The sequence below is a fragment of the Podarcis bocagei genome, assembly GCF_964188305.1.
Source record: "Podarcis bocagei genome assembly, chromosome: 2".
In the NCBI taxonomy this organism is placed as follows: Eukaryota; Metazoa; Chordata; class Lepidosauria; order Squamata; family Lacertidae; genus Podarcis; species Podarcis bocagei.
Window position 1 is genome coordinate 14,345,300 of NC_138126.1, and position 22,940 is coordinate 14,368,239.

At 44.3% G+C, this 22,940-nt stretch overlaps 2 protein-coding genes and 1 long non-coding RNA gene across 12 annotated transcripts in view; 1 reads left to right on the top strand and 2 right to left on the bottom strand.

The window, feature by feature from the left end:
* LOC308581284 overlaps positions 1 to 1,873 on the top strand; it is an 89,066-nt gene extending 87,193 nt beyond the window's left edge. Inside the window, exon 3 of the long non-coding RNA XR_014004926.1 lies at positions 1,749 to 1,873. This is a non-coding gene — a long non-coding RNA (uncharacterized lncRNA). The remainder of the gene's footprint in view (positions 1 to 1,748) is intronic.
* Positions 1 to 22,820, bottom strand: LOC308580906 (uncharacterized protein). 2 transcript variants are annotated; one of them, XM_081183196.1, is made up of 2 exons: positions 21,837 to 22,820; positions 1 to 3,093 (listed from the first exon to the last, which is right to left on the bottom strand). In XM_081183196.1, the coding sequence occupies exon 2, from the start codon at positions 3,035 to 3,037 to the stop codon at positions 1,772 to 1,774; it is 1,266 nt and encodes a 421-aa protein (XP_081039322.1). In that variant the 5' UTR covers positions 3,038 to 3,093; positions 21,837 to 22,820; the 3' UTR covers positions 1 to 1,771. The 2 variants fall into 2 exon arrangements, with proteins under 2 accessions (XP_081039322.1, XP_081039323.1); XM_081183197.1 differs by lacking the exon at positions 21,837 to 22,820 and adding an exon at positions 3,478 to 3,954 and having other exon boundaries at positions 1 to 3,075.
* LOC308580343 (uncharacterized protein) overlaps positions 1 to 22,940 on the bottom strand; it is a 117,563-nt gene that overhangs the window by 74,849 nt on the left and 19,774 nt on the right. Inside the window, exons 1-2 of one of the 9 annotated variants that reach the window (XM_081181725.1) lie at positions 7,873 to 10,950; positions 4,346 to 4,532 (exon numbers count right to left, since the gene is read on the bottom strand). The exons of 7 other annotated variants lie outside the window; for them this stretch is intronic. In XM_081181725.1, coding sequence (XP_081037851.1) covers positions 4,346 to 4,445 — 100 coding nt within the window. In that variant the 5' untranslated portion in view covers positions 4,446 to 4,532; positions 7,873 to 10,950. Of the gene's footprint in view, positions 1 to 4,345; positions 4,533 to 7,872; positions 10,951 to 14,977; positions 15,081 to 22,940 lie in introns of those variants that run through there. One more of the 9 variants, XM_081181721.1, reaches the window with a different exon arrangement.

The window sequence follows — 22,940 nt, forward strand, 5'->3', positions numbered from 1 at the left end:
TTTGGAGACAAAGAATGCTTTATTTACATTTCTGTTCCACAATTCCCTCATCAAGCCCACCACAAGATATATTGCTTTCACGCACACAGCAACCCTGCGAGGGAGGTTTCGCATAAAGATGGTGACCAGCTTTAAGTCACCCAATCAGCTTCACGACAGAGGAGGGATTTGAATTGTCCCCAGCATTTGTGACCTCTATCCTTGGACTCCAGCTCCCATGAGCCCCAGCCAGTGTGGCCAACGGCTAAAGAAGACGTGAGTTGCAATTTGGAGGGGCCACAGGAGTGCCTGGCGTGCTCTGGTCCATGGGGTCATGAAGAGTCGGACACAAATAAACGACTAAACAACAAACTTGCCAAATGAACATTATACTGGCCCGTTTGACAAGACCAGCTACCATGTTTGAGTTTTTTTTGGGGGGAGGGGGGAAAGGCACAGGTGCTTGCTATATGCAATTTAGAGTCAAAGAATCCTTCATTTTCAGTCAGATTCAGAACTATTTCCTGTCTTCTTACCTATGAATTAATTTCTGTTCCACACTCCCCTCATCAAGCCCACCACAAGATATATTGCTTTCAGGCACACAGCAGCCCTGCGAGGGAGGTTTCGCATAAAGATGGCGACCAGCTTTACGACACCCAATCGGCTTCACGACTGAGGAGGGATTTGAATTGTTCCCCGGCATTTGTGGACCTAGATCCTTGAACTCCAGCTCCCATGAGCCCCAGCCAGCGTGGCCAACGGCTAAAGAAGACGCGAGTTGCAATATCACATCATCTGGAGGGGCCACAGGTTACCCAACAGGTCCGTTTTCAGCGCCTTGACCTTCTCCTGGCGCAGCTGCCCTTGGAACTCCTCGTACTGGATGTGCTTCGTCCTGTAGTGCCTCTGCAGGTTGGTCTTCTTCAGGACGGAGAGGGCCTCACCACAAATGAGGCACACGGGCATGCCTTTCAGCTCCACAAAGAAATAGTCGTGTGTCCATCTTTTTTGAAAATGCGGCACTCCAAATCTATCTTCCTCTTCTTGTGGAAACATTGATTGTGTCCAGAAACAGACAATTAGGCAGATGGAGCTGTTCTATTATGGGAGTCATATGTTGCCTATAGCCAGCCCTGGTCCATAATGTGTCTGCAGCTCTTTGAGCCATTGAAGTTTCTGAGCTCTTTTCAAAGGCAGCCGCAGGTACAGTGTGCTAAAATAACTCCTACGCAATGTGGTACCAGACTGCTTTCTTTTTTGTAATTATCTGTTTGTTTTAAATTCTATAGCTTAAATTCTCTTGATGGTTGTTTTTTTGAGAAGGGCCTCTTACAGTCACAAAGCAATGATTTTCAGTGCAGCTCCATAACACTGATTGCGCCCTCACACTACCCCTTTTTGTGTGGGGATTTGGATCCAGAAAAGGAGCAGACAGGGAAAGGTTAAGCAGAATCCCACCCACCCGCTGCGCCACCCTTAGGTGTACACAGCCTTCACCTGCTTCATGACACCACCTTGCATGAGAAGGCAGGATGGAGCTCCAGGAAACAGGAAGTGGTCCGTCAACCAGCCAGGACATCTCACCATCACAGACAGATCCAGTCTCCTGCTGTGGAGTCAAGAGTGGCCTTGGGATGGCATAGAGAGGAGGGGAAGGGGCCAGGGACAGAAGGAATGGCAGGGCTCCAAATGCTCCCTTGGACCCCTTCGCTGACACCAAGGGGAGCTCCTTTTCTGGGGCTGAAAGCATTGGCGTTGTTTGAAAGGTAAAAAACACCTAAGCGGTTTATTAAAGTATCTGTGATTTTTCCCCTGTGTGAGTTCGTTGATGTCTTCTAAGTGCTCCACTTTCACTGTAGCTCTTTCCACATTCAATACATTTAAATGGTTTCTCCCCTGTGTGAGTTCGTTGGTGTATTCTAAGTTTCCCACCTGTACTGAAGCTCTTTCCACATTCAATACATTTAAATGGTTTCTCCCCTGTGTGAGTTTGTTGGTGTATTCTAAGTGTATCATTTCGACTGAAGCTCTTTCCACATTCAATACATCTAAATGGTTTCTCCCTCGTGTGAGTTTGTTGGTGTATTCTAAGTGTGCGGCTTATGCTAAAACTCTTTCCACATTCAATACATCTAAATGGTTTCTCCCCTGTGTGAGTTCGTTGGTGTATTCTAAGGTCTCCACTTTTACTGAAGCTCTTTCCACACTCAAAACATTCAAATGGTTTCTCCTCTGTGTGAGTTCGTTGGTGTCTTCTAAGTGCTCCACTTTCACTGAAGCTCTTTCCACAATCAAAACATTCAAATGGTTTCTCCCCTGTGTGAATTCTTTGGTGTATTCTAAGATTTCCACTATCACTGAAGCTCTTGCCACACTCCATACATTTAAATGGTTTCTCCCCTGTGTGAGTTTGTTGGTGTATTCTAAGTGTATCATTTCGACTGAAGCTCTTTCCACATTCAATACATTTAAATGGTTTCTCCCCTGTGTGAGCTCGTTGGTGTATTCTAAGTGTTCCACTTCGACTGAAGCTCTTTCCACAATCCACACATTCAAATGGTTTCTCCCCCTTATGAATTCGTTGGTGTACTCTAAGTGTTTGACTTTCATTGAAGCTCTTTTCACATTCAATGCATTTAAATGGTTTCTCCCCTGTGTGAGTTCGTTGGTGTATTCTAAGTTTACCAGTTGTAGTGAAGCTCTTTCCACATTCAATACATTTAAATGGTTTCTCCCCTGTATGAGTTTGTTGGTGTATTCTAAGTGTACCATTTCGACTGAAGCTCTTTCCACATTCAATACATTTAAATGGTTTCTCCCCCGTGTGAGTTCGTTGGTGTATTCTAAGGTGTTCACTTCTAATGAAGCTATTTCCACATTCAATACATTTAAATGGTTTCTCCCCCGCGTGAGTTCGTTGGTGTATTCTAAGTTCTCCACTTTCACTGAAGCTCTTTCCACATGCCGTACATTCAAACAGTTTCTCTCCTTTGTGACTTTTTTGTTGTATCCTCAATTTCTTTGTTTTCCCCCATAAATTCACATGTGGCTTCATAGAATTCTGACTTTCATCTTCCTCACCTGTTTGGGAGTCTGGGAGGAAAGAGAATCCTGTAAGACTTTCAAGAAAAACAAAAAGGGAACTGAACACATGTCAATCCCAATCTGTACCTTCTCTTATTTTAACACCTTCATTCTCCACTATCTTCTCTAGGTTCCAAATTTTACGAAAGCTGATGAGATTGTGGCAAGAGCAGCACATGATCACTCCATTCAAACTTAATAAACCACCATCGTTTTTTAATACAGATCTATGGTGGAATTGGCTTATTAGACACATCTATTTTTTCTTTCTGAAGTGAAGAAATGATCCCAGGCTCAAGTAACAGTATTTCCCTTGTGAAATAAGTAAAACTTAAGAGCTACATTTAACTGTAAAAATATTGCACTATATTGGAACCTAAGAAGAGCCTTCTGGATCAGGCAAAGGCCCACCTAGTCCAGCATCCTCTTCTCACAGAGGCCAACCAGATGCCTGTGGGAAACCGGTAAGCAGGACTGGAGCAGAAGAGTCTTCTCTGCCTTCCTGTGCTTTCCAGAAACTAGTATCAAGAAGCGTTATTGCCTAGTCCACGAGGGCAGAGCAGAGATGTCAGTCTTATCCTTTTCTTCAAGCTATCCAAGTTGCTGGCCGTCACTGTCTCCTGTAGGATAGATTCCATAGATGAACTATGCTTCTGTTTATTCATCTTTTGCAGCCCCTAAAGGCAGATAAATGTATTATGGCCTAAGCTTTTGTGGGCTGCAGTGTGACAAAGTGGACTCTTGACCAGGAAAGCTGGTGCCACTATAAACCTCTGAGTCTCTTTGTTGGCTTTGTGTACTTATTTTGAAATTTGCACCAAGGTTGTACCACAGTATCTCCTTGGAAGATTAGGAACGGACAAAATTACAGGGTTTCAGTTCTGTGAATCTCAAGCCTCTCGTGCCTCCGCTGACAGAGCCTGAGAACGCAAGAGATGTGATTCAGTTGGAAGGTGAAGCAGGGGAGGAGCAGCCAAGCTGCACCAGAAGCAAAGAACAAAGAGCAGGAAGAGGGGGTGTCCGGGGGGACACAGACCGTTAGCTCCAGTTTGAGCTCTGACACAGAGACCCCGGAAATAGCCTGTCCCAAAAATTGTAGGCTCGAGAGAATCTGTGAGAAGAGGGGAAAGTGGGGGCTTCTTTGCTGGAGGACTTGGCAACTGCAAGCTGGGATGAACAGGCTGAAGACTGAGCTCCACAGTGATTTATGAGTTTGAGCAATAAACCTGAGATAATTACTACTGGAGTTGTCTCGCGTCTCCTCTCCCCTGGAACTCACCAGATTTCTCCAAGGGTCCTGGGAGGCAATGCTCAGAGGTTGTGGGGAGGGATGCGGGAGACAGCCTGACCAGGTCAACCATCCATCTTCCTCCTTCCATCCTGGCCAGGGTTGCAGGTTCAGTCTCAGCTAGGTTTGCAGGTTCAACTTCCTGAGGAGCGTAGAATCCAGAGCAAGTTGCAACTTCCTGGGAGGGAGGGAAGAAGAAGCCAAGGGAGTCTGAGAGCCCCTGCAGGGATTTTCCTGCCCAAGACATTCTGCTGCCGCTGAAGAAGCCCCCATTGGGCACCCCCTTCCCAAAACCCTCCACCCATTTTCAAACACCTTTGGCAATTCCTTTCACCTGCCTGTCCCACCTCCCTTCCTAAGGCTGGCATGGTATGCACATTAGTGGCCTGAGAGTAGATCCCTTGGACCTTAAGAGTTAATCTGCAAATGACTGCTCTGAACACATGGGTGGCCCTTGCATGGAGAAGAAGGAAGCCCCTTGCTTGCATCAGGACCCCCTGGGAGAGGCGGTGGATCCACCCACTGCTCCCTCTGCCCTCGCTGCCTCCTCCTCTGTCCTCCTGCCCTGCAAACACACTTTGCTCTTTTTGCACAGGGGAGAGAGGCAGAAAGAGCCTTCATAGAATCATAGAGTTGGAAGAGACCACAAGGGCCATCGAGTCCAACCTCCTGCCAAGCAAACCCATCTGTTTCCTCCTCTGCATCCCAGTGAGAGGGGAAGGAGCTGCAGCGCCTGGGTTACTTCAGATACACACATGGTTTACTGGGATTGTGAATGAACACGTCCTCTGCCTTCCATGAGTGGGGTGGGTAAAAAGTGGTGAGGTGACCCCCCCTCCAGTCCTTTTTGGAAACAGGAACTTTGACCAGGAGTACACAACTTATATGGCAAGTTCACAAGATAAGCACTTTGGAGCACTGCTTGCTCATACTGTGAGTGTTCTGTGTGTGTTTGGACCTAGAGGACAACATACACGTTTACACCACGTGATTTCTTAAAGAGGGCACTTCTTTAAAACCTATTTTTACTGCTATTCTTTTCAATTCTATACTGCCCTTCCTCCAAAGATCACAGGGCAGCTTACAATAGAAAAACACAGAGATGCATAGCAGAGTAAGAAATAAAAACAACAACCCTCCCCCCCAATCCAGTTGTGAAGTCCATAGATTGTTTATTGAGCCAAACCCCTGGGAGAAGAGCAATGCTTTCACTTGGTGCCTAAGGAAGGAAGGAAGCCAGACTGACGGAAACCAGCCATCAACAGTGGTGCGCAGCATAGAAAAAACACAGAGACAGCGAGTATCTTCAGGGTGGAGGGCAGCTCACTTGAACGTTCCTCCTCTCTGGTATTTTTATTATCCTCTCCTTTCTCTAACAGCCTACGTGGCCATCTGCCAATGTCCCACGTCACATCGCCCGATCATGGCTATACAACACTCATTACCATATATGGTATTACAGTGGTACCTCGCAAGACGAATGCCTCGCAAGACAAAAAACTCGCTAGACGAAAGGTTTTTCCGTTTTCGATTTGCCTCGCAAGACGAATTTCCCTATGGGCTTGTTTCGCAAGACGAAAACGTCTCGCGACTTTGTTTCCTTTGTCTAAAAACAAAGACATGTTTTGTTTATAAAGTTAATTTATTTTCGCTTCAATTTTTGAACTGCTCTTTACAGTATGTGTGACTTTAAAGAGCAGTTAATAAACTGTTGTTGTACCAAATTTGGCTTTGTTTGGACTTTTTTTTGACCATAGGAACGCATTAATTGATTTTCAATGCATTCCTATGGGATTTCGTGATTCGCAAGACGAAAAATTCGCTAGACGACAAAACTTGCGGAACGAATTGATTTCGTCTTGCGGGGCACCACTGTACTGCCCAGCGGGAACACAACTCCATATAAGGTCAATACGCTCAATACACTGCAAAGCACGGACATGCCGCGTCACCGAGGTCAGTGAGGCACCAGCGGCACTACAAGCCTCTGCCATGGCTTCATGGCTCCCACATGCCCTCTTTCTTTATTTTATTAATCAGAGTCATATATTTCATTACCAATACGTTTATATCGAGCACGATAGGCAACCCTTGTAAGGCCTGAAGCAGGCCGTTGATGGGAGAACCATGCAGTACATACAGAGATTAAAGAAGGAATACATTGTATACAGCAACACAAAATAATGCAAATAACTACTATAAGGATCACTGAAAACAATAAATGTCAAAGCCAACTCCCATCCGGAAGCCAAGAATATAACAATGCCCATGGATCAACGGAAGGAGGGGGGCAAGCGGATTGTGAGCTACCATGGTTTCCATATGATCAATCGTCGCAGATATGCTGACATTATTATCAGGAATAAACATACAACAATGAGAATGAACAAGTGCACATACCCCTCCTTTTGAGGCCAAAATGACATCCAACACATAACGATTTTGTAATACCACCTCTCTCATTTCAGACACCTCCTGGTTGAGATTCATCAATGCTTTTATGGTATCATTGAATAATCCTTCAGTCCAATTTGCTAGCCGATGGAGGTCCCTATAGTTCATTGCTGCACCCACTGGGGGCAGCAAGGCTCGAGAAATCTGGGTACCGGTATATTGATTTATGGGTGAATTAACCTCCCGGCGATTTTGTAGTCTAAGAGAAGATGGTAACTTATCAACCTTATACAACAATGGGACCACGATACCCAATGTACATGTGCCTGTGAGGTTTTGAGGAATGGCTTTGTATGCTTTTTCGCCACAAAGCAACCATAACTCTCTTTGGAGTAAATAGCTGATATTACTACTCTGTTGGGACCAATTAAAGGCTGCAGTAAATAAAGAACTGATATGAAATTGCTCATCAGTGGCATTTGCCAAGCCAGGGATAGAAGAATTCAGACTCCAAGCCGCATGGTAGGCTTCCTTTCTAGTTTTTAGCCATGCACTGGTGTCATTCCTATAGCACTGAGATTGGTCACTGTATGTTCCTGTAAGAGAACAAGAGCTATTAAAAGTGAAATTCAATGTATATTGACAGTTTGGATATATGCCCCATGATTCTTCTCCCTCATCAATTTGAAAACAAATGGGGGCAGGCTCATGGAGGGTCAATTGTAGTGGAGGCCAAAAAGTTTGGTTAGGGGATATAACATTTGTAAATTGAAAAGATCCATTAACAGGCACACCATGAAGCATTAAGCCTGAACGACGGGCAAAAGGGGGCATATGCTCCCACACCGGACACTGAGGCTGGGGTATAAATATTGAAATTAAAATTAATACTATTATTAAGGCGATCCTGGCCAGCAATGCCCACCCCTCTCCCCTTTCCCGCCTCCTTCCCTGCAACTCCCGTTCCAACAAATCCCTGCAGGAGGAAGCTTCTCCTCCCCCAGGCTCCCTTTAAGAAAACAGCTCTCTTTCCTCCCTTCTCTCCTCCCCATCCAGCGGCTACTTATCCTGGACCCCCTCGCAAAGCCCCTTCCCTCCTTCCCCGCCATTGGCTTTGCACTCACCTGAAATCCCGGGCAGCGGGGGTGGGAATGGGAGCCCCCGCGTGGGAGGCAGGGAGTGAGGGCGCTTAATTAGGAGGCTTGATTAGGAAGCAGCCCCCTCCTCCGCCTCCATATGACGCAGCCCCGCTTCCCGCCTCCTCTCCTCCCTCCTTCCTTTGCAAGCCCCAATTTTCTCTGCTGGTGAAGCCGGAAGTGGAGGCAACTCTGAGGAGGAAGAAGTTTGTTTCCACGCTCAGCCTCTTGTCTGTTATTTTATAATTGGGGGAAGGAAAACCTTGTAGCACCCAAGCAATGGGGAGACGAGGGAGGGAACGTGTGCATAGGGAATATAAGCTCATTCTTTGCCCCAGCTGGACTGTGCCTGCTTTGGCTCCCAGCTCTTGCAAGAATATATTGTCGTCACTGCTTCACCAGTTTTGTTCAGATTGCATTATAAGGAGCAAGTTCAAGGGTCTTGTTAAAGGAAAATCCTTGGGCTCACCTGGATTACCAAACAAAGACGCCAGCCAGGAATATAGGAGCAAAACAGCAGCCAGGAGGCCTGATCTTTATTTTTAAAAAACTATTGCAACAGGACTTCCACCCACCACCAGGAAGGAAGCCCAGAACAAAGGATGACGCCCACTTTGATCAGTTTTACAGAGAAACCTACAACACCCCTAAAATTACATCATGGATACATTACAAATTACATCACAAATTGGGAGGGTCTGGCGACAGAAACCTGAGCATCAGGGCTTCCCCCACCCTTCGACTGACCTCCACCATACACTCATCAAGTGATGCAAAAGAGATATTTACATGTCCCTGTTTCCCAGTCAAGTTAATCACACCCTTTTGTCTTGATCTGGGTTTGCTATCGTTTCTGGAATGGCTACCTGTCCCGCACTCAGGTATCAGGATGCCAGGGATTATTACTCAGGCAAAGGAGCTGCTGAGTACATGGCCTCACACTTTAGGGATTATGGCTGCCCTCACTCATGTCCCAAGCTCCTCCCTTGGCAGCCATTTCCTTCCTGAACAGAACAACGTTGGAATGGTGTAAATCCAACACTCGAGTGATTCTATATGAATTTCTGAAGATTTCCCAGTGAGCCAGTAAATAGATACATTTATCAGTGAATTGTTATGTGCAATAGAGGCCCTTTGAATAGGTAGGAAAAATTAATGATGTGTTTTGTGGGGACATTTGCAGAAGTGATTGTGTTGATTTTGGTAATCAGTGTGTGTGTTTATGATGTCTGCTGAAGGGGCAGCCCCCCCATCTCTTGGACAGAAGTCTCCCTGTTTACATTATAGGGAGGGAACACACTCTCTCTGGCTTATTGCACATTCATTACACACAGTGTCTTTTGCAGTGTCCTTTATTCTCCTCACAAACACAGGAACATTGAACAGGGGGGCCACTAGGGGGCGCATCAGAAGATGGCTGACAATAACATCTCTCCGACCCACAAGAGGTAATTTGGAGGCTATGATGGGAGTAATTAGCCTCCCTACCCCACCCCCAGGATGGTAGGGGGACTGCCTTGCCTGCTGTGCCCTATACCACCCCCGAATTTGTGGGGATGGGGGCACTAGGCACAAAGCCCTCCTGTGGGATTCCGGTGCTCCTGGACGCCGTCCGTGATCTGTGCCACTAGCTGCAAGAACTTCAAAAGAAACAATTTGGATGAAGGAATGCACATATCTCAAGGAAGAAGGGGGAGTAAAGACTGCTAACAGAAGAGATCTCTGATAAAATAAGACGAGTCGGAGGAAAAAGAGAAATCATGAGAAGATACGCCAAGACTCAGTATGGCAAATGACTGATGGGGGAGGGGGGGAAAACTTTCCTTTCTTTCCTTATGTGATTAAACAAGAATCCCCTCCCCTCACGAGTCAGAAATGTCGTTTTAAGGACTTAAGCTGTGGATTTAAGGCTGTGTGGAGATAAACTTTCGAACCAAAGCATGTTTTAAGAAGAGCGTGGAATGTATAAGAGCTTTGGAATGATGCAGTTAAAAATGCCGTCGCCATATTGGGAAGTTCTGTCGGAGGACTTAAGTCTGAGAGGAGAAATAGAGCTGTTTTTATATTGTGGGTGAAACTCCTCAATGGGACTTAAGAGCGACAGTTTTGCGAGATTAATGATGGAAAGAGCGATGTTATCTATGAAGGCGATGATATATGGAAACCATCTCGATTTGACAATTGGAAGAACACGGAAAAATTCACACAGGATTATTATTGGTGTTTATCGGCTTAAGGAGACTATCAGAAGAGATCATAAAGAAAAAAGAGAAAATATATGAACAAGATGTGATGTGGAAACAGAAAGATAAGACTGGATAGAATTATGAACTCTGTTTGGATTGATTTGGACTGATTTGGACATTAACGCAGTAGCAAGAAGATGATCAGAATCTCCCTTCAGATCTTGAAATATGGGTCCCCCCAACAAAATTTAAAATTCGGCTTTGTAATTCGGAATTTATGTGATGTGATTTAATTTGATTTGATTGGCCGGTTAATAAAAATTATTTTTAAAAAAGGAACATTGAACAGGGACTTGCAGCAGCAGCAGCTGCCGGACAGACTAACTAACTGCCAAATAATTCCTCACATGCAACCCCTCCCATGAATCTTTTTGGGGGAACCATGTACTTTCAATACGTGCTGAATGTACACTATGGATGTGAAATAAATATTCTTCGTGGGAAGTACTGAGAGAAAGTGGAGGGCAATTTTAATTTGTAAGTACAGAGGTGGAGTTTATTGCTTCATTTTCTGTCATGAAAAATAAAGCAATAAATTTTAAAAACAACCCCTTTTTTCAGTGCTTGCTTTTAAAGCAATAAAGGTGCAGGTACTCACCATGGAATTGTTATAGTAAGTGCCATACTTTGAACAGTTGGGGAATGTTGTGGATCTTTGAGTACCCCCGGAAAAAGCCCCTTTTTCCCCCAAACACCATAATTGTACGGGGGGTGGAAGACGATTGGCTCTGTCCAGTAATACCTGTATGCAGCTGTTATACTAAAAATACTGCTCCCTTTCCCTTATGGATACTCCCTTATGGAGTATCTAAAAGCCCATATAGAGACGGAGTTATTAGAACCAAAAACTAAAGTACTTTCGAGAATGTATAACTTGCTGCTTAAATGGAATACACAGGACGAGACAGTTAAATCTGCTATGATAAAATGGGCACAGGATGTCGGACATAACATTATGGCTGAGGACTGGGAAAGGTTGTGGAACACCGGTATGAAATTTACGGCATGTAGTGCCTTGAAAGAGAACATTATGAAAATGGTATACCGGTGGTACATGACCCCAGTCAAGTTGGCTAAGATATACCATCTGTCTGATAACAAATGCTGGAAATGTAAGGAGGCAGAAGGGACATTCTTTCACCTCTGGTGGACCTGCCCGAAAGTAAAGGCCTTCTGGGAAATGATATATAATGAATTGAAAAAGGTATTTAAATATACCTTCCCCAAGAAACCAGAGGCCTTCCTTCTGGGCATGGTGGACCGGAAGGTGTTAAAGAAGGACAGAACTTTGTTTATGTATGCAACCACAGCAGCAAGAATTCTTATCGCAAAATATTGGAAGACACAAGATTTACCCACACTGGAGGACTGGCAGACGCAGTTGATGGATTACATGGAGTTGGCAGAAATGACTGGCAGAATCCGAGATCTGAGCGAAGAAACAATGGAGGAGGACTAGAAAAAATTCAAGGACTATTTGCAAAAATACTATAAGCTGTTTGAATGTTAAGATTGTGCACGATTAGGAAACGTTATGCTTCTGCAACTTGATTAAGTAAATGATAAAGTAAGTCAAGACAAAAAAAGGAAACAAATTTGAAACAAATATATTATGTTTATTATAAAGGTACTAAAATCAAATTACAAACTTTTGAAATTGGTAACATAATAAATTCAAAGGTACAATAAGTGGTGAAACAAGGTAATAAATTGCTGTTATTGTTAGATTAAATAATGCAATGTTGGGAGGACGTGAGGAGGTCCAATAGAAAGTAATCTCTTGAAAGATGATTTGAAACATATTTAACTTTTTTTTCTTTTTCTATTTTTCTTTACTTATAAAAATTGTTTCTTGTATGTTGCTATGTAAATGAACCTGTGAACCTATGAAAAGAAACGCAATAAAAAATTTATATAAAAAAATAAAAATAAAAGCCCATATAGAGTCCTTAAGTAGCAAGCTGGTCTCTGACCGTAATAATAATATATTATTATTATTATTATTATTATTATTATTATTATTATTAATAATAATAATAACAACAGGCCAGCCAGAGAATATTGAGAAGCAAAGCAGCTAGCAAGCATGATCTTTATCAAACTGTTGTAACAGGGTCCCCCACTCCCCACATGCAGGGAGGGAGGAGAGGAACCTAGAACAATGGTGTGCAAGCTGTTATATAGACATTTGAAAATTGCCTCCTCTGTAGCTCAAGACCACCCCCCAAAACATCATACATACATCACAGAAGGGGTGGTCTACAGCAGAAAACCTGTCTGCCAGGATACCTGATAATGGTCATTGATTGCTTTTACCTGGGCATCCTGGCCATTTTTGGTGATGGTTAATTCTTTAGTTCCTGAATCCAGGTCACAGGCTCACCCTTTTCATACACAGATACGCTCTTAAGACAGGATTTGTCAGCAAAGAGACAATGGGGAGGCTTTCCCATTTCCTTCCTCCTTACAGAGAAACATTTGAAGTCAACTTGCAAGAGACAAAATGGTTTCAGGATTGCTCACCTGTACTATTTCAGACACTTCGTTTATGTACTTATGTATGTGTTTGCCTTGTAAATTTATGAACATATGAGATATATATATCTATATATCTATATATATGACCTTAGAATTCCTATTGTAGCACCCTGCTTGTGGTTAACGCTTAGCTGGAATTAAATATTCAACGCAGCAATAGAGAAATTAAAATAATAATTTATTTGTCAGACAAATAAACGAGAGACACAGTGGTATATGGTTACCAAAGCTCTGCCCTTCCAGCCCTGATGGCCAGCACTTATATTCCCTCAGCCCAGCCCCCTTGCTCCTCCTTTGGCTGTCTCTGTCCAATCAGCCTGGTTGAAATTCCTATTGGCTGTTTGCTAGAACCAATCATAAAGGATACACCCATTTCCTATTACCTTTTATGGGAGGCAAAGAGCTATATTTCCTTCTATCCATAAATGGCAGACAAGTAGCCATATATCTTACATTTGCCTCGACCAGGCACCTTAATTTCCCCTTCATGGATCACTGCCTTGCCGTGGCGAAGGGGCTTGAAGAACTCAGAGAAGCTATGAACTATGCCGAGCAGGGCACCCAAGATGAACAGGTCATAGTGGAGAGTTTTGACCAAACGTGATCCACCTGGAGTAGGAACCGGCAAGCCACTCCAGTATCCCTGCCAAGAAAACTCCATGGACAAAGACAACAGGCATATAAAAGTTATGACGCTGGAAGATGAGCCCCTCAGGTCGGAAGGTGTCCAACATGCTACTGGGGAAGAGCGGAGGACAAGTACAAGTAGATCCAGAGCTGATGAAGCGGCTGGGCCAAAGCCGAAAGGACGCTCAGTTGCGGATATGCATGGAAGCGAAAGGAAAGTCCAATGCTGTAAAGAAAAATATTGCATAGGAACCTGGAATGTAAGAACCATGAACCTGGGTAAGTTGGATGTGGTCAAAAATGAGATGGCGAGAATAAATATTGACATCCTGGGCATCAGTGAGCTAAAATGGACGGGAATGGGCGAATTCAGTTCGGATGACTATCATATCTACTATTGTGGGCAAGAAACCCGTAAAAGAAATGGAGTGGCCCTCATAGTCAACAAAAGAGTGGCGAAAGCTGTACTGGGATGCAGTCTCAAAAATGATAGAATGATCTCGAGACGAATCCAAGGCAGACCTTTTAACATCACAGTAATCCAAGTTTATGCACCAACTACTGGTGCTGAAGAAACTGAAATTGACCATAGAATCATAGAATCATAGAATCATAGAGTTGGAAGAGACCACAAGGGCCATCGAGTCCAACCCCCTGCCAAGCAGGAAACACCATCAGAGCACTCCTGACATATGGTTGTCAAGCCTCTGCTTAAAGACCTCCAAAGTAGGAGACTCCACCACACTCCTTGGCAGCAAATTCCACTGTCGAACAGCTCTTACTGTCAGGAAGTTCTTCCGAATGTTTAGGTGGAATCTTCTTTCCTGTAGTTTGAATCCATTGCTCCGTGTCCGCTTCTCTGGAGCAGCAGAAAACAACCTTTCTCCCTCCTCTATGTGACATCCTTTTATATATTTGAACATGGCTATCATATCACCCCTTAACCTCCTCTTCTCCAGGCTAAACATGCCCAGCTCCCTTAGCCGTTCCTCATAAGGCATCGTTTCCAGGCCTTTGACCATTTTGGTTGCCCTCCTCTGGACACGTTCCAGTTTGTCAGTGTCCTTCTTGAACTGTGGTGCCCAGAACTGGACACAGTACTCCAGGTGAGGTCTGACCAGAGCAGAATACAGTGGCACTATTACTTCCCTTGATCTAGATGCTATACTCCTATTGATGCAGCCCAGAATTGCATTGGCTTTTTTAGCTGCCGCGTCACACTGTTGGCTCATGTCAAGTTTGTGGTCAACCAAGACTCCTAGATCCTTTTCACATGTACTGCTCTCAAGCCAGGTGTCACCCATCTTGTATTTGTGCCTCTCATTTTTTTTGCCCAAGTGCAATACTTTACATTTCTCCCTGTTAAAATTCATCTTGTTTGTTTTGGCCCAGTTCTCTAATCTGTCAAGGTCGTTTTGAAGTGTGATCCTGTCCTCTGGGGTGTTAGCCACCCCTCCCAGTTTGGTGTCATCTGCAAATTTGATCAGGATGCCCTTGAGTCCATCATCCAAGTCGTTGATAAAGATGTTGAATAAGACCGGGCCCAAGACAGAACCCTGTGGCACCCCACTAGTCACTCTTCTCCAGGATGAAGAGGAACCATTGATGAGCACTCTTTGGGATCGGTCAGTCAGCCAGTTACAAATCCACTGAGTGGTAGCATAGTCAAGACCGCATTTTACCAGTTTCTTTACAAGAATATCATGGGGCACCTTGTCAAATGCCTTGCTGAAATCAAGGTAGGCTACATCCACTGTGTTCCCTTCATCTACCAGGCTTGTAATTCTGTCAAAAAACGAGATCAGGTTAGTCTGACATGACTTATTTTTCAGAAATCCATGCTGACTATTGGTGATCACAGCATTCCTTTCTAGGTGCGCACAGACTGTTTGCTTAATGATCTGCTCCAGAATCTTCCCTGGTATTGATGTCAGACTGACTGGGCGGTAATTATTTGGGTCCTCTCTTTTCCCCTTTTTGAAAATAGGGACAACATTTGCCCTCCTCCAGTCTGCCGGGACTTCGCCTGTTCTCCAGGAATTCTCAAAGATGACTGCCAGTGGTTCTGAGATCACATCTGCCAGTTCTTTTAATACTCTTGGATGCAGTTCATCTGGCCCTGGAGACTTGAATACATCTAAACTGGCCAAGTATTCTTGTACTATCTCCTTAGTTATTCTGGGCTGTGTTTCCTTTGCTGAATCATTTGCTCCAAATTCTTCAGGTCGGAATTACAAGACCTTATAGAAGTGACACCAAAGAAGGATGTTCTGCTCATTATAGGGGATTGGAATGCTAAAGTAGGGAATCAAGAGATAAAAGGAACAACTGGCAAGTTTGGCCTTGGAGATCAAAATGAAGCAGGGCAAAGGCTAATAGAGTTCTGCCAAGAGAACAAGCTGGTCATCACAAACATGCTTTTCCAACAACACAAGAGACGACTCTACACATGGACATCCCCAGATGGGCAACATCGAAATCAGATTGATTATATTCTCTGCAGCCAAAGATGGAGAAGCTCTATACAGTCAGCAAAAACAAGACCTGGAGCTGACTGTGGCTCAGATCATCAGCTTCTTATAGCAAAATTCAAGCTTAAACTGAAGAAAGTAGGAAAAACTACTGGGCCGCTAAGATACAATCTAAACCAAATCCCTTATGAATACACAGTGGAAGTGAGGAACAGGTTTAAGGATTTAGATTTGCTGGACAGAGTGCCTGAAGAACTATGGGTGGAGGCTCGCAACATTATACAGGAGGCAGCAACTAAAACCATCCCAATGAAAAAGAAATGCAAGAAAGCAAAGTGGATGTCCAATGAGGCCTTACAAATAGCGGGGGAGAGAAGGCAAGCAAAATGCGAGGGAGATAATGAAAGATACAAGAAATTGAATGCAGATTTCCAAAGAATAGCAAGGAGAGACAAGAAGGCCTTCTTAAACGAGCAATGCAAAGAAATAGAGGAAAGCAACAGAATGGGAAGAACCAGAGATCTGTTCAAGAAAATCGGAAATATGAAAGGAACATTTCGTACAAAGATTACCATAATAAAGGACAAAAGTGGTAAAGACCTAACTGAAGCAGAAGACATCAAGAAGAGGTGGCAAGAATACACAGAGGAATTATACCAGAAAGATATGGATGTCTCGTACACCCCAGGTAGTGTGGTTGCTGACCTTGAGCCAGACATCCTGGAGAGTGAAGTCAAATGGGCCTTAGAAAGCACTGCAAATAACAAGGCCAGTGGAAGTGATGGTATTCCAGCTGAACTGTTTAAAATTTTAAAAGATGATGCTGTTAAGGTGCTACACTCAATATGCCAGCAAGTTTGGAAAACTCAGCAGTGGCCAGAGGATTGGAGAAGATCAGTCTACATCCCAATCCCAAAGAAAGGCAGTGCCAAAGAATGCTCCAACTACCGCACAATTGCACTCATTTCACACGCTAGCAAGGTTATGCTTAAAATTCTACAAGGAAGGCTCAAGCAGTATGTGGACCGAGAACTCCCAGAAGTGCAAGCTGGATTTAGAAGAGGCAGAGGAACCAGAGACCAAATTGCAAACATGCGCTGGATTATGGAGAAAGCTAGAGAGTTCCAGAAAGACATCTACTTCTGCTTCATTGACTATGCAAAAGCCTTTGACTGTGTTGACCACAGCAAACTATGGCAAGTTCTTAAAGAAATGGGAGTGCCTGATCACCTCATCTGTCTCCTGAGAAATCTCTATGTGGGACAAGAAGCTACAGTTAGAACTGGATATGGAACAACTGATTGGTTCCAAATTGGGAAAGGAGTACGGCAAGGCTGTATATTGTCTCCCTGCTTATTTAACTTATATGCAGAATTCATCATGCGAAAGGCTGGGCTAGATGAATCCCAAGCCGGAATTAAGATTGCCGGAAGAAATATCAACAACCTCAGATATGCAGATGACACAACCTTGATGGCAGAAAGTGAAGAGGAATTAAAGAACCTTTTAATGAGGGTGAAAGAGGAGAGTGCAAAATATGGTCTGAAGCTCAACATCAAAAAAACGAAGATCATGGCCACTGGGCCCATCACCTCCTGGCAAATAGAAGGGGAAGAAATGGAGGCAGTGAGAGATTTTACCTTCTTAGGCTCCATGATCAGTGCAGATGGTGACAGCAGTCACGAAATTAAAAGACGCCTGCTCCTTGGGAGAAAGGCGATGGCAAACCTAGACAACATCTTAAAAAGCAGAGACATCACCTTGCCAACAAAGGTCCGTATAGTAAAAGCCATGGTTTTCCCAGTAGTGATGTATGGAAGTGAGAGCTGGACCATAAAGAAGGCTGATCACCGAAGAATTGATGCTTTTGAATTATGGTGCTGGAGGAGACTCTTGAGAGTCCCATGGACTGCAAGAAGATCAAACCTCTCCATTCTGAAGGAAATCAGCCCTGAGTGCTCACTGGAAGGACAGATCGTGAAGCTGAGGCTCCAATACTTCGGCCACCTCATGAGAAGAGAAGACTCCCTGGAAAAGACCCTGATGTTGGGAAAGATGGAGGGCACAAGGAGAAGGGGACGACAGAGGATGAGATGGCTGGATGGTGTTCTTGAAGCTACCAGCATGAGTTTGATCAAACTGCGGGAGGCAGTGGAGGACAGAAGTGCCTGGCGTGCTCTGGTCCATGGGGTCACGAAGAGTTGGACACGACTAAAGGACTAAACAACAACAGGCACCTTAATTACCAGATAACCTTTGGCCCCTGCTGCCCTATTCACTGCAAAACAGATGGTTTCAGGATTGCTCACCTGTACTATTTCAGACACTTCGTTTATGTATGTGTTTGCCTTGTAAAGTTATGAACATATGAGATATATATATCTATATATATATATATATATATATGACCTTAGAATTCCTATAACACAACCATGTACACAAGAACTCTGTAGCAATGATGCCACAAGCACACAGGGTCTCCCAGGGATCTTCCCCAGAGGGAGTCAATTGCTCCGTAAAAAGAAGGAATCTGACACCAAGATCAGGCAAAACCACAAGTAGTTTTCAAAACACCGCTGCACAGCCAACTCACCAGCTCTTGCTGTAAATAGAGGGTCTTTATATGATACCTGGGGGCCCTGCAACACAGCCGCTCAGAACAGAAAAGGGAGGGTGTGTGGAGGGGGGTGTCGCCCAGAAGAGAAGCGGCTCTGGCCCAGCAGAAGCCCACCGTCCCCTCCCTCTCGGCAGCCTGACCAAGAGGGAAAGTTGAGGTTGAGGGCAGTGCGCAACGTGAGGGAAGGCAAGAGGGTGCATGCGTCTCTCTCTCTCTGTTACTACACGATCCAAAGATTGCACCAAAAACCAATAATAAAGTTCCGAACGTCTCAGTTCTGCGCCGTAGCATATCTGTTCCGTTCTGAGACACACTCCCAGGGTTCTGGAGTGTGCGAAGCCTTGATTCCCTGTTTTTAACTCCGCTACCGAATGCAGCGAGCGGTTCCTTCTGCAAGATGCGTGTTCGCCGCTCTCCCGTCCTGGAGGGGGAAGACGGTTTCGGTAGCAGAGTTAAAAACAGGGAAACAAGGCTTCATACACCTGGGAGGGTGTCTCAGAACGGAACCACTCGCTGCGGCGGCAGGAGCAGTGAGCCAGTTGAGGGCAGGAGAGGGGCTGCCTTAAATGGCGGCCGTCGACCAACCATGCTGGAACAAACAAAGCCCAGGCCCTTTCCTCTCAGCTCGAGGAGGAGGGAGGGAGGAGGAAAGAAATCTGCAACCAATCAGAGGGAAACAATGCTGCCCGCACCAGTCAAAGTCTAGCCCCCTTCCTCCGCAGGGCGGGGAGAAGCCAGAAGCCAGGAGAAGGGATGGAGGTGTGCAGCCATCAGGAAGAGAGAGAATAAAGTGGTGCAGCCTGAACTATATGAATCAGAACCATGAGACAATTTCTGGACCATCCGCGGGCCGGATCCAGAACCCATTTGGGCCGGAACCAGCCCGTGGGCCTTAGGTTGCAGACCTCTGTTCAGAGATTTGACAGCCATCTTCACTTTACTCCTCAGTCCCTTTCACTCATCTCCCCTAGCCCTAATTCTTTCACACATTCCTTTAAAACATTTCTGTGAACTAAGAAAACCACACCCTCACTGGTCACCTTCCACAGGTCAAAAGCCAATGCAGAAAATATTTAATAAAAACAGCTCCAAGCAGGTACACAAGAGCATAGAAAAAAGGAGATGAGTTTTAAAAGCAATCCCAAATGAACATTTAACACAGAGACCTTTTCATTCAGCTGGAAAATGCTATCAGTAAAAAGCTCTTCAATAGATTATGCAAAGTTCAAGTAATGAGCGCCTGGAATGCTGATCTACAAGACAAGGGCAGCCCATCATTTTGGCAGTGAAAGGCGGACCTGAAAACTCAACAGATTCAACACACACCTTGAGCATTCCAGATTCACACTCTCTCCCTGTTTATCTAGCAAAAAGTTGCCACTTACTTTGTACATTTAGTATATGTGACCTTCATTACTTTAATACATATATATGTGTATACAAATTTAAGTACAAACACTAAAACATTATTCCATGCATTTACAACTGATTTCCCCCTTTATGAGTTTCTTGATGTAAGTAGTGAACCCTGAGTGGAAAACTCTATACATTTATATCATTTCCCCCATGTGAATTTACTAATGAATATTAAGGTCTCCACTCCCTCTGAAACCCTTTCCACAGTCAATACACCTGTGGTTTTCATTGTGTATGAGTTAGCTGATGTCTTCTAAGGCGTCCATTTTTACGGAAGATCATTCCACACTCCATACATTTAAATGGCTTCTCCCCTGTGTGAGTTCGTTGATGTATTCTAAGTTTCCCACCTTCACTGAAGCTTTTTCCACATTCAATACATTTAAATGGTTTCTCCCCTGTGTGAGTTCGTTGATGTAGTCTAAGAGATCCACTTCGACTGAAGCTCTTTCCACAATCCACACATTCAAATGGTTTCTCCCCCGTGTGAGTTCGTTGATGTATTCTAAGATATCCACTTTCACTGAAGCTCTTTCTACATTCAATACATTTAAAGGGTTTCTCCCCCGTGTGAGTTCGTTGATGTATTCTAAGTGTTCCATTCCTACTGAAGCTTTTTCCACATTCAATACATTCAAATGGTTTTTCCTCTGTGTGTGTTCGCTGATGTATTCTAAGTTGTCCATATTGACTGAAGGTCTTTCTACATTCAGTACATTCAAATGGTTTATCTGTATGTATTCGTTGATGTATTCTAAGTGATCCACTACGACTGAAGCTCTTTCCACATTCAATACATTTAAATGGTTTCTCCCCCGTGTGAGTTCGTTGGTGTCTTCTAAGTGCTCCACTTTCACTGAAGCTCTTACCACATTCAGTACATTCAAATGGTTTCTCCCCCGTATGAGTTCGTTGATGTATTCTAAGATATCCACTTTGACTGAAGCTCTTACCACACTCCAAACATTTAAATAGTTTCTCCCCCGTGTGAGTTCGTTGATGTATTCTAAGATATCGACTTCCACTGAAGCTTTTTCCACATTCAATACATTCAAATGGTTTCTCCCCTGTATGACTTTGTTGATGTATTCTAAGATATCCGCTTCGACTGAAGCTCTTTCCACAATCCATACATTCAAATGGTTTCTCCCCGGTGTGAGTCTGTTGATGTAATCTAAGTGCCCAACTTCGACTGAAGCTCTTATCGCACTCCCTACATTCAAATGGTTTCTCCCCTGTGTGAGTTCGTTGGTGTATTCTAAGTGCTTCATCTTTACTGAAGCTCTTTCTACATTCAATACATTTAAATGGTTTCTCCATGTGAATTCGTTGATGTTTTCTAAGTCTATCACTTCGACTGAAGCTCTTTCCACAATCCATGCATTTAAATGGTTTCTCCCCCGTGTGAGTTCGTTCATGTCTTCTAAGTGCCCCACTTCGAGTGTAGCTCTTTCCACATTCCATACATTCAAATGGTTTCTCCCTTGTGTGAGTTCGTTGATGTCTTCTAAGTGCTTGACTATGACTAAAGTTCATTCCACACTTCATACATTCAAATAGTTTCTCTCCTTTGTGAGTTTGTTGATGTATCCTCAGTTTCTTTCTTCTTCCCAATAAATTCCCATGTGGCTCCATAGAATTCTGACTTTTATCTTCCTCACCTGTTTGGGAGTCTGGGGGCAAAGAGAATCCTGTTAGACTTTCAAGAAAGACAAAAAAGGAACTGAACACCTGTCCATCCCAATCTGCACCTTCTCTCATTGTAACATCCTCATTCTCCACTGTATGTTCCAAATTTTTTGAAAAGCAGATGAGATAATGGGAGAAGCAACACATGATCACTCCATTCACACTTAATAAAGCATCATCATTTTATACTACAAATCAATGGTGGAATTAGCTTATTAGACACATCTCTGTATTTTTCTTTCTGAAGTGAAGAAATGATCTCAGGCTTAAGTAACAGTATTTCCCTTGTGAAATAAGTGAAACTTAAGTGCTACATGTAACTGTAAGAATATTGCAATATATTGGAACCTAAGAAGAGCCTGCTGGATCAGGCAAAGGCCCACCTAGTCCAGCATCCTCTTCTCACAGAGGCCAACCAGATGCCTGTGGGAAACCGGCAAGCAGGACTGGAGCACAAGAGTCTTCTCTGCCTTCCTGTGCTTTCCAGAAACTAGTATTAAGAAGCGTTATTGCCTAGGACCCCGAGGGCAGAGCAGAGACGTCAGTCTTATCCTTTTCTTCAAGCTATCCCTGTTGCTGGCTGTCACTGTGTCCTGTAGGATGGATTCCATAGATGAACTACGCTTCTGTTTATTCATCTTTTGCAGCCCTTAAAGGCTGTTAAATGTATTATGGCCTAAGCTTTTGTGGGCTGCAGTCTGACAAAGTGGACTCTTGACCAGGAAAGCTGGTGCCACTATAAACTTCTGAGTCTCTTTGTTGGCTTTGTGTACTTATTTTGAAATTTGTACCAAGGCTGTACCATAGTATCTCCATGGAAGCTTAGGGACGGACAAAATTACAGGGTGGTATAAATTATTATCCCACTCACTCTAACACACAATCCCAGTCTGAAAGATTGGCAAGTTTACACAATTTGCTTCTTCTTTTTTTATGGCGATCATTAGTAACTGAGTGGGACACGAGTGGCGCTGTGGGTAAAAGCCTCAGCACCTAGGGCTTGCCGATCGAAAGGTCGGCGGTTCGAATCCCCGCGGCGGGGTGCGCTCCCGTTGCTCGGTCCCAGCGCCTGCCAACCTAGCAGTTTGAAAGCACCCCCGGGTGCAAGTAGATAAATAGGGACCGCTTACTGGCGGGAAGGTAAATGGCGTTTCCGTGTGCTGCGCTGGCTCGCCAGATGCAGCTTTGTCCTGCTGGCCACGTGACCCGGAAGTGTCTCCGGACAGCGCTGGCCCTCGGCCTCTTGAGTGAGATGGGCGCACAACCCTAGAGTCTGTCAAGACTGGCCCGTACGGGCAGGGGTACCTTTACCTTTATAGTAACCGAGTAAATAATACTGACCACTGTTGGTCTTCATATGTCCAATCCTAAGTGTAGAGCCTCCAGCCACAGGAATTGTGTATCATGACAACGGGTCCTTTGCCCCTTAGCCCACCAAACTGGGGAGGTGCT